Source organism: Chelonus insularis, unplaced genomic scaffold (genome assembly GCF_013357705.1).
Source record: "Chelonus insularis isolate UGA/USDA-ARS -01 unplaced genomic scaffold, ASM1335770v1 contig_94_pilon, whole genome shotgun sequence".
NCBI lineage: Eukaryota > Metazoa > Arthropoda > Insecta > Hymenoptera > Braconidae > Chelonus > Chelonus insularis.
This window is the reverse complement of record NW_023276783.1, coordinates 235,207-247,436: the sequence shown is the minus strand read 5'-3', so window position 1 is coordinate 247,436 and position 12,230 is coordinate 235,207. Positions and strand designations below refer to the sequence as shown.

The 12,230-nt window shown below is 39.6% G+C and overlaps 1 protein-coding gene across 28 annotated transcripts in view; it reads right to left on the bottom strand.

Moving 5' to 3' along the window:
• bent (projectin protein bent) overlaps window positions 1–12,230 on the bottom strand; it is a 51,741-nt gene that overhangs the window by 1,027 nt on the left and 38,484 nt on the right. For all 28 annotated transcript variants that reach the window (XM_035093210.1, XM_035093211.1, XM_035093209.1 and 25 more), the window contains 2 exons: window positions 227–12,202; window positions 18–131 (listed from right to left, as the gene is read on the bottom strand). In XM_035093210.1, coding sequence (XP_034949101.1) covers window positions 18–131; window positions 227–12,202 — 12,090 coding nt within the window. The remainder of the gene's footprint in view (window positions 1–17; window positions 132–226; window positions 12,203–12,230) is intronic.

Genomic DNA, 12,230 nt, shown 5'->3' with positions numbered 1-12,230 from the left:
TGACAATGGAATCTTACCTTTGAGAGGCGCGGTTTCAGTCTGACAAGTAAAGCTCACAGATTCTCCTTCGTTCACCGTAGCTGATTTTGGGAATGTCGCAAACACTGGGCCTTTTGGTTCTTCATTAGGAACTAAACAATTATAATATTTATGTTGATTATGTACATTTTTGAATACTTAATAAAAAACATTTGATTATTTTATTTATTATTGAAGTATAAATTACCTTGAACATTGACAGTACACGAAGAAAAGCTTTCCCCAGCATCATTGAATGCCTCGCATGTGTAAATACCCGAATCTTCAGGGAATATTTCAGCAATAGTTAATTTATAAATATTAGCTTCATTTGAATATTGGAAGTCCTTGCTTGGTTTAATTTCCTTGTTATTATGAAGCCAGATAGCATCAAACTTCTTAGCTCCAATTATTCGACAGCTAAGAACAACTGATTCACCATCTTTAACGTACACACTCTGTAAGTGATCAACAATCTTGGGAGCTTTGTCATCACCACTCTTCTTTTTACCACCGACATTTGGCATTGGCTTAACTTTCAACTTGCAAGAAGTAGTGGCAGTACCAACGCTATTAGTTGCTTTACATGTATATTCACCTTCGTCTTCAGGGAATACTTCATTTATTACAAGAGTTGCCACTCTATTTTTGTATCTAAGTTCCATAATTTCTGAAGAGCTTAAGACCTTTCCACCTTTCATCCACGTTATCTGTGGCTCTGGATCACCATCAACTTTTACACTAAGTTCTAACTGTTCACCATCATTGATTGTTAAATCTGTTAATTTACGCACAAATTCTGGTGATCGCATTGAGTCATCTGATGGCAGGATGAGCTCCCTGGTAGTATTTCGCGATCTTGATGGACTTCCGGTTGAATCAGTTTTGGTGCCGTATTTTTTCAAGCTCTTCGAAGAAGAAGATAATTCATTGGTCGATCTGAAGCCAGATGAGGTTTGTTTGAAAGTATTTTTCGAATAACTACTATATTCTTGTTTAATAACAATTGTAGCAGGTGCTGGTTTGATTGGCTGTTCAATAAATCTACGTTCTCCAGAGTGTAAAATGTCATTAGCCATTTTTTCTTGTTCTTCAGTCTCTCCAGATCCTTCGACAATAACTACACAAGTGGTTTCATCACTTCCATGACAATTTGTAGCGACACAGCGATACTTTCCACTGTCTGATGGTCTACAGTCAATAATTTCCATCGTGACAACTCCATCAGAATGACTCATGGCATATTCGTGTCGCGACAGCTCACGACTGTCTTTAAACCACCTGACTGATGGTGGTGGTTTGCCGCTTAAGCAACAGAGAAGCTTGCAAGTTTGACGTTCTTGCATAACACGAGGTCGGAGAGCGAATGTGAAGCTTGGTGCTGACTCAGTTGTCTCCAACCAGAAGTATTGAGGTAATGGTTCTCGTCGACGGATCGGCGCTACTTCTGGTTTGTATGGTGGCATTTCTCTTGGTACAGGTTGGACATTGAGGAAGACAACTTCTTCTCTGTATCCATAATGATTTTCAGCACGAATAATATATTCACCTCTATCTTCTAACTTCGCTCTGTTAATAATGAAGGTATAATCATCTCCAATGTAGCGTTTCATGAACTTAACAGACTGTCTAAGCTCTTGGTTGTTATGGTACCATGAAAGAGTTGGAGCAGCAATGGCAATAACACGACATGTGAATTTAACACTCTGTCCTTCATATGTGAAAGCACTCTGTGGTTTTATTACAAACCTCGGGGCTGCTTGTCTTCGATCAAACGTCGAATCATATATTTTATATTTTTCAATAAGTAATTTTCTAAGTGAGGAATATTCTGCAAGCCTTCCAATAGGCAAAAGATATTTCTCCCAATCTTCATATTTAGCACGTAATTTATCTCTAAAACTGACATGACGACTGCTAGAAATTCTGCCAGTTCTGTCGCTATGGTCTCCTGTGAGCCATGGATGTAGAAGACATTCATGTGCAGTCATACGTTTTTCTTTGTTCTTTACAAGTAATCGTCTAATAAAGTCTTTTCCTTCATCAGAAACATGTCGGAAAGCTTCTTCGTCAAAGTCCCAATCACATGCTTTCACATTCTTTAAGGTTTCAATATCATTATCTCCAGCAAATGGCGATAGACCACTTAATAATACATAAGCTAATACACCACATGCCCACATATCAGTGTAGAATCCTACTGGTTCACGTTCTACAATTTCTGGAGCAGCAAACTCAGCTGTTCCTGTACTAATCTTAACTACTTCATTAGGATCTAATTTAGTTGCTAAACCGAAATCAATTAGTTTGACATTGGTACTATTTCTTGTCTGACACATGATGTTCTCAGGTTTAATATCAAGATGTATAATATTCTTTTCGTGCATGTGTTTAATTCCTTCACAGATTTGTCTCATGTAATTAATAACTTCAGATTCTGACATTGAATATCCTTCGGCTGTTATTCTTTCGAAAAGTTCACCACCAGAAAGGAACTCAAATATAAGAACCATTTCATCATCATCTTCAAATGCATCGTGTAAGTTTATTAATTTAGGATGATGTAATTGATTCATTATATCAATTTCTTTCCTAATTAATTCTTTCTCCATAATATGAGAAACAGGAATAAATTTAGCTGCAAAGATATGACCAGTTGCCCTTTCTCTGCAACGATGAACAACTCCAAATGCTCCTGTTCCAATTTCCTCAAGAATTTCATATTTATCATAAACAGAAGTCGTCTTGATTTCGACTGGTTGAGGTACATATTTACTATAAATGTCGAATACAAATTGATCATAATCACGAACCTTTTCATCACTTGTACCACGAATCTTCTTTCCTTTAGAGTCATATTTAACTTCATATTTCTGAGGAGCTTTCTTTTTGGATCCTTTGGTGGTGATGAGAGGCGTTACTTCACTTGGATCTGATCGTCCATATACATTTTCGGCAGAAACTCTGAAGTCATATTGATGTCCAGGACTTAAATCTTGAACAGCTAATGAACAGAATCGAGTTGTGCCTGCTCTTATCCAACTGGTCATTGGATGTTCTCGTTTCTCTACTACATAATTCGTAATATTGCTACCACCATCCCATACTGGAGGTTTCCAACTGACAGCAAGTGAATCATGACCAATATTATCCACTTGAGGGAATCGTGGTGGGTCTGGACGGTCACTGATTTGTATTTTAATTATCGCTAGATCTTGACCAAGTTCATTCTCAGCTGTAATTCTATATGGGCCAGAATCTATTCGGCTACCATCTCTGATTGTCAATACAGCGTGTCTTTCTTTAATGTCTACATGATAATGACCTCCAGATTCAATTGTCTCACCTTCTCTTACCCACGTAATCTTTGGTTTGGGGAATCCAGTGAATGGAATCTTGATGACAACATTGACTCCTTTATCAAAGTATGCTGTGTCTCGGAATCGAGGTGGAACGTTCAATTTCGGTGGTGTCATTATAAATAGTTCACCTTTGGTAGATTTGTGACCACCTTTGTTGGATGCACGACAAATGTATTCATCAGCATCTTCTCCGAAGACATCTTGAATGACTAAATTATGGCAATCACCTTCAGAATAAATTTGATACCGACTACTGTTTTGAAGCTCACGTGCACCTTTGAACCAGCTGATAGTTGGTGGAGGTGATCCAGTGATGACACATTTAAAGTGAGCATTGTGATTCTGAGTACAGTTGAGATTCTTCAATGGTTTGATAACCTCTGGTGGTTTAGCCACGAGTGGATCAATAATCTTCACTGACGTTGATGCACTAGATTCTTTGCTGAGCCCAGCTTGATTCTGTGCAAATACACGGAATTCATATTGTCTACCTTCAATTAAATTGCTGACATTAATTTGTGTAGCTGGACATATAGCGGGATTGACACGCTGCCAAGCTAGAGAACCAACTTCACGTTTATCAATCCAATAACCTTGTACTCTTGCACCTCCATCATATTCTGGTTTATCCCAGGAAAGATTGACAAAGTCTCCGCCAATTTCAAGAACTTTAGGAGTTCCAGGTGGACCAGGAGGATCGAATGGAGCTTTAGCTTTGATGGGATTCGTGCCTTCTAGTGGTGGTCCCATTCCATTATCGTTTACAGCCATTACTCTGAATAGATATTCATGGCCTTCTGTTAATCCTTGAACGAAGAAGCTGGTGTCTTTCACAAAGCTTGAGATAGTTAACCACACTCCTTGGATTAATTCACGACGTTCTACAACATAGTGAGTGACTCGAAGACCTCCATCAGTCTTTGGTGGATGCCAGGATAGTGAGCAAGTATGTTTATCAATCTCAGACACTTCCAAAGGTCCAACTGGTGGTCCAGGTGGTCCAGTAATGTATGCTGTGAATGATCCACTTACACTGCCACTGTCATTGCTGATAGACAATTCATAAATTCCTTCATCTTCTTTGTTAATATCTTTAATGAAGATAATTAAGTGTTCATCAAATACGGTGTATTTAATGTGAGTTGATTCCACAATCTTATGGCCATCTTTCTTCAAAGTGATCTCCATTGGCTGATCACCACTGTAGAAGATCTTAATCTTAGTATTATCTTTTTCAGGTAGATAAAGTTCACTAGGCATACGCTCGATTCTTGGTGGAGTACCAATCTTCAATCTCATAGTTGTAGTAGCAATGCCAAGAGGATTTGATGCTTGACAGCTGTAGTCTCCACTATCAGCTTCCCAAACTTCTGAAATAATAAGTCTGAAAAGACCATCATCTCTAGTTTCACAGCTAAATCGACCGCCCATTGTGATTTCTCTTCCATTTCTAAGCCATCTTGGTGTTGGCAATGGTTTACCAGTTGCTTGGCATTCAAGAACATAAGTTTTTCCAAGTGGTACACCTTGACTAATTGGTAGAGAACGAATAAATTCAGGTTTCTCACCACCTTCTACTTCGCAAACTTTAACAGGTGTTGTACATGAGCTTGGTTCAGATTTTCCAGCAGCATTAACTGCAAATACTCTAAATTCATAATCTCCACGTTCAATAAGATGCATTACTGTATATTCCAAGTCTGTAACATTGTAATCATTGCATTTGAGCCAAATAGCTGAACCAATTTCACGTTTTTCAATAATGTAGCCAGTAATTCGACTTCCTCCATCTGAAGTTGGTGCTTCCCACCTGAGATCAACGTAGTTTTTGCCGACTTTGATAACCTGAGGAGTACCAGGTGGCGATGGAACATTGAATTTACTACGAAGTTTGAAGATAATTGATGGTGGACTAGGTTTGCTGAAACCTGCAGCATTTTTAGCACGTACTTTAAATTCATACTCGTGACCACGAGCAAGACCATAGCAGATATAATGTGTATCTTTGACCAAATAATCATTAGCCACGCGCCATCGAGCATCATCCGTGGGATCGCGGAACTCGACTTTGTATCCTTGAATGCGTGAGCCTCCATCGGATACTGGTTTGTCCCAAGATATTGTAATACTGTCCACATCCCAATCGATAACTCGAGGTTGGCCTGGTGGTTCCGGTACATTGAAGGGAAATTTAGCCATAATTGGTTCATCACCCACAAGCGGTTCAGATACACCATATTGATTTTCTGCACGTACTCGGAAATTGTATTTTTTGTTAGGCTCCAAACCAATTACATCATAGTGAGTATTACGTACAAAACTGCAAACTTTAACCCAGTAATCACCTGGATCTAATTTTTCTACGATATAATTGGTGACTGGTGAACCACCATCGTCAAATGGCGGTTTCCATGCTAAAGTACATGTTTCTGGCGTGATATCAGATATATCGAGAGGACCTTGTGGATGTGATGGTTTGTCAACAACCAAAACTTTGCAAGATGCTGAATCTGTGCCAACACTGTTTGCAAGATGAATAGTGTAATTACCAGTGTCACTTCTCTTTGCTTTTCTGTTAACGAATTTAGAAGCAATTTCATTCGTCTCGAATTTAATTCTATCATCTGTATACACCTCTTCACCGTTGATAGACCAACTTGGCTTAGGCTTAGGATTGGCAGTGTATGGAACTGTGATTGTAAATGGCTCTCCAGCAATCACAGTCATATCACGAATGCTTAAATCACTTGTAATCTTTGGTGCGAATGTTGGTGCACTTGCGCGAATAGCGTCTGAGCTTGAACTCCATGGACTTTGGCCAGCAGCATTAATTGCAGCAACACGGAACTCATAATCATGATTTTCAATTAATCCTCCTACTTTGTATGTTGTATCTGGAATGCGGGCTGGAGTTGCTTTAATCCATTTATCTTCGCTTATCATACGTTTCTCGACAATATATCCAGTGATTGGAGATCCTCCATCACTTCGTGGTTTAGTCCAAGTGATTGTAATGCTGTCTTCAGATGTTTCAACACTTGTTGGTGCTCCAGGAGCAGTTGGTGGATCAAATGGATATCTAGCTTTGATTGGTTCTTTAGTTTCAGCAGGATCAGATGTTCCGTATTGATTTTCTGCCATGACTCGGAATTCATATTCTTGACCAACATTTAGATTACGTACACGTACGAAAGGTGCAGTAACATATCCACTAATTTTCATCCATGATTGTGCTTTTCCTTCTCGTTTTTCAATCACATAATTGGTAATATCAGCACCACCGTTGTCTTTAGGTGGATTCCAGAACAGAGTGAGTGCATCTCCAGCAAATTCATCAGCTCTGAGGTTCTGAGGTGGACTTGGACGATCGAGAACTCGAACATTGATTGTAGCAGTGTCGAATCCAGAAGAATTACGAAGTTGAAGGCGGTATTGACCTCCATCGCTGCGTTTTGAATTTTTCACAACAATACTAGCGTAATCATCGCCTAATTGTTGATGTACTCTTCTGTCAGTCTCATCTAGGATAACATCATTAGCAAACCAGCTTGCCATTGGTTTGGGGAATCCAACATATGGTACATGAATGGAGAAATCTTCTCCAGCACGTACAGTAATATCCCGAACACCTCCAAGATCCATAATTGGTTTGTTAGGTTGTTCTTCAATGACAATAGGATTGCTTGGACGACTTGGATTACTCTTACCAACATCATTCATGGCAATAACACGGAATTGGTATTCGTCACCTAACTTCAACTTAGGTACAGTATAAATAGTACCAGTGATTGGTGCTCCATTAACATCAGACCAATCATCTTCGTCCTTCTTCTTAGATTGAATGAAGTATCCACGAATTTTAGCACCACCGTCATTTCTAGGTGGACGCCATGATAGAGTAACTGAGTCTTTGGTAATTCTATCAGCTTTAGGAGGTTCAGGTGCATCTGGTTTCAATCGTTGGTGTCCAGCGACTATTGGCTCTGTGGCTCTACTTGGATCACCAGGTCCTGCTTCATTGACAGCAATAACTCTAAATTCATATCGACCGCCTTCATGGAGATCTTGAACTGAGAATGTAGTATTTGGTGTTGCGTAATTATTGACTTTAAGCCATTCACCACCACGTTCACGTTTCTCAACATAATATCCAGTAATTGGTTTGCCACCAGTAACCTCTGGTGGATTCCATGTAAGTGTACAGGTGTTTGGTGTGTATCCAAGAATCTCTGGTTGACTAGGTGGACCAGGTGGATCGAATGGACTCTTAGCACAAACTGGTTTACCATCAAGTGGCTCAGAAACTCCATAAAGATTCTCAGCACGAACTCTAAATATGTAACGTCTTCCTTCTTGAAGTCCACGAGCAGTAAAGTGACATAATGGACAATACCCAGGTACTTGACGCCAGTTATCCATTCCAAAGTCACAAATTTCAACAATGTAGTTGGTGATTTCAGCACCACCATTGTCGTCAGGTGGACTCCATGAAAGAGAAACGGATTCGTGGTTGGTTCCTGAGTAGAGGAGAGGTCCTTTCGGAGGTTCAGGTTTGTCTACTACAATTACTTGAATATCAGCCATATCTTCTCCGAATTCATTCGTTGCTGTAACAGTATAATGTCCAGCATCTTCACGTATAGACTTCTGAATAAGAAGTACAGTATGCTCGCTCTTCGTTTCTGTAGAAATGCGGTAATTATCTGCAAGTTTATTGCCATCTTTAAGCCAAGATACTCTTGGAATAGGTGCACCAGATATTGGTATATCAACATGAATTGGTTCTCCAGCTCTAACTTTAATCTTACGACTAAGAAGAGCATCGAGATGAAGCTTGGGTTTCTCTTTCATTGGTCTTGCTGTAAAGACATTGGATGTATCACTAGGTTTACCAGCTCCAGCTGCATTCACTGCTGATACTCTGTATTCATATTGATGACCTTCAGCTACATGTTCATCAAGATAGTCTGGCCCTTTAACTAATTCTTTATTTAGTCTTATCCAGCGACCGGTTGCACGATCACGTCGTTCGATTTCATATCCAAGGATTTGTGATCCTCCATTGCTAATTGGCGGTGTCCATTTAATTTTAATATGATCTTTGCTTGCATCAAGACACTCAGGCTTACCAGGTTGGCCTGGAACGACGAATTGATTCTTGGCAACAATAGCACGCGTAGTTTGTAGTGGATCTGAACGTCCTTGTAGATTCTCCGCAGAGACTCTAAATTCGTATTTTGTTCCTTCAGTAAGACGAGGTACTGTGGCATAGGTTTGTGTTGGATTGACATAATTAACAGCAGGTACCCAGCCACCACCATGGGTAAGGTCTCGTTTTTCAATAACATATCCAGTTATTTCACTACCACCATTGTCTTTAGGTGCTTTCCATGATAGAGTAACAGACTGACTAGTAATTTCTTCGTATTCTAATGGTGCTTCAGGTGGACCTGGTCTATCAAGAACGATAAGATTAAAACTACCTTCGTCAGCTCCACTATCATTCTTCAGAGATAAATGATAACGACCAGAATCAGATCTTTTAGCATTAACTGTATGAATAATTGTATGATATCCAATAGATGTAACAGTCGTTCTTTCATTTGTTTGTAAAGGTTTATTTCCAACTGTCCATGTGACATCTGGAGCAGGTTCTCCAATAAAGTTTACATCAACATGGAATACAAGACCAGCTTTAATTCTAATATCTTCGAGTGGAGTTTTGATCTTTGGTGCTAAGAATCGACTCTTGGCAATAACGGCATCACTTGGTTCAGATGGTTCTGATTGTCCTGCTGCATTTACAGCAATAACTCTGAATTCATATTCCTGTCCTTCGCTCAAATCAGGAACAGTTGCAGCTGTTTTTCCAGAAGGAACATGAGCTGCATTAATCCAATATGGACTTCCTTTTTCTTTCTTTTGGATAATGTATTCACTAATCGGTGATCCACCATCATTCTCTGGTGCTGGCCAAGTGAGGTCAACATGATCTTTATCCCAATCTGTGATTTTAGGTTTACCAGGTGCATCAGGTTCATCGAATTCATTCTTTGCCACAATACTTCTTGTGGTTTCTAGAGGATCAGACTCTCCAATGTTATTTACAGCCTTAACACGGAAGTAATATTCTTTCTTATGAGTCAAACGATAAACTTCATGGTTGAGAGTCATTGCCATGCCTGCATCAGACCATGTGCCTCTGGATACATCCATCTTTTCAATAACATAATGAAGAATTGGACTACCACCGTCATCAAGTGGTGTTTGCCATGATAGATGACAACTATCTTTAGTTACGTTACTGACAACGAACGGTTTTACTGGTGGTGAAGGTCTATCCAATACTGTGACGAATGCACTCGCAGTTATTTTTCCAACATCATTTACCAGAGTTAAAGTATATCTTCCAGCATCACTGCGTACTGAGAATGGTATTTCAAATGTTGTATTTGTCGTTGTTGTGAAGATTTCATGACGAGCATCAGCTTCAATAGGTGTATCATTCAACTTCCAATAAGCAGTTGGTTTTGGTGATGCTTCAATAGGAAGATCCCAGCTAATTTTTTGACCAGCACGAACAGTTAAATCTTTCATCAATAATTTATCGAATGTCGGTGCTTGGAAGCGTGGTTTAGCGATAACCGGTGCTGATGCTTCTGATGGTTCACCAGGTCCGCCCTTATTAACAGCAATAACTCTGAATTCATATTCTTGACCTTCAGTCAAATCTGGAACTGTTCCTTTGCAAATCTTTCCGCCAGGAATTTCAACTGCTTTTTCCCATTGTCCAAATCTCGGTCGTTTTTCAATAATATAACCAGTGATAGGTGATCCTCCATCTTTTTTAGGTGGTGTCCATTCAAGATCAACGTGATCTTTGTCCCAGTCAGTAGCAATAGGTTGACCAGGTTTGTCTGGTTTTCCAAATGGATCTTTGGCAGTAATTTCATCTACTCCGGTAAGTGGTAAAGATTCTCCAATTTTATTTACTGCACGTACACGGAAAGTATAATCATGGCCTTCTATGAGATGATCTACTTTACATGTTGTTATTTCAGATTCTGCGACAGGAACCCATCGCATACTCTCTGAATCCATCTTCTCAATAGCATAGTGCAAGATCTCACAACCACCGTCATCTCGAGGTACTTTCCAGGTGAGTGTGCAACCATGTCTTGTAACATCAAATACTTGTAAAGGTCCTTCAGGTGGTGATGGTATATCCATGACAACTACATTCAAAGTAGCACTGTCTGTACCATTGACGTTCTTAACAGTTAAAGTGTAAGTTCCTGAATCTGAGCGTTTGGCATCCAAGAATCTCACTTTAGTATTGTAATCTGTATTTGTTATCTTTATACGGTCGTCATTGCTAATAATGTTACCCTTCAAGTTCCATTCTTTGCTTGGAGGAGGCTCACCAATAACAGGAACATCAAAATCGAAGAATGCTCCAGCCTTGACTTTAACATCCAACATGTATTTACGGTCAATTTTAGGTGCCAAGTTTTTAGGTCGTGCTACGTGTGGTCTAGTAGCATCAGATGGTTCTCCAGCACCACCTTTATTGACTGCACGAATACGGAATTCATATGGAGTTCCTTCAATGAGATCTGGAACTCGACCACGAGTAATATCTCCTTCAACTTTAGCACACTCTTCCCAATTTGGATTATATTTGTCTCTTTTTTCAATAATATACCCAGTGATTGGAGAACCTCCATCTTCGACTGGACGAGCCCATGAAAGTTCAACAAAGTCTCTGTCGAAATCAGTAATACTTGGAGTACCAGGTTTGCCGGGTTCATCGAATGGATTTTTAGCTTCGATATTTTGTGACATCGTCAATGGCTCTGATTTGCCTTGTTTATTGACAGCACGCACTCGGAATTTATATTTATGTCCAGGTGTTAAGCCATCAACTTCTAAACTAGTTTCGGGTCCATCTGTTTGACCAGCTGGTACCCATCGTCCAGTAGCATCATCCATTTTTTCCACTATGTAACATTCGATTGGTTGTCCACCATCGTCTTCTGGAGGATTCCAATTCAATTTACAGCCTTCAGCATGAATATCTGTAGCTCGAAGAGGTCCTTCTGGTGCTCCAGGTTTGTCTATGACTGTTACCTTCACCGAAGCAGAATCTGTACCACTTTCATTACGTGCTGTAATTGTATATCTTCCAGAGTCTGCTCTAGTTGCCATTCTAACATGGAGACTGGTAGCATAATCAACATGCTTCATTTTGATCTTATCTGAAGATCTCATATCTCTACCAGCAAATTGCCATGTTGTTGTTGGAGGAGGTTCACCAGAAACTTTAACATCAAAGCTGAAGTTTTGTCCAGCTTTGATTCTAATATCTTCGAGATTTGTACGATCAATATGTGGTGGTTGATTTCTTGGTTTAGCAATGATCGTTGGAGTTGGATCTGATGGTTCACCAGGTCCTGCTTGATTAACTGCACGAACGCGGAATTCGTATGGTTGTCCTTCAATTAAATCTGGAACAGTGGCAAATGTAACATCTGCAGGAACTTCAACAGCTTTTTCCCAGTCACCATATTTGTCTTTCTTTTCGATAATATAACCAGTAATTGGAGATCCACCATCTTCAGTTGGTGGTTTCCATTCAAGATCAACATGATCTTTATCCCAATCGGTAGCTTTAAGATTTCCGGGTTTTCCTGGCTCATCAAATGGATTTTTAGCAATAATTGTTTCTTCAGCTGTTAATGGTTCAGATTCTCCTTCTGCATTAACTGCTGCGACACGGAATTTATATTCTTTTCCAGGAGTTAAACCAGTTACATCCATTTCTGAAAAAAACGAAGTAAATTGTTAATA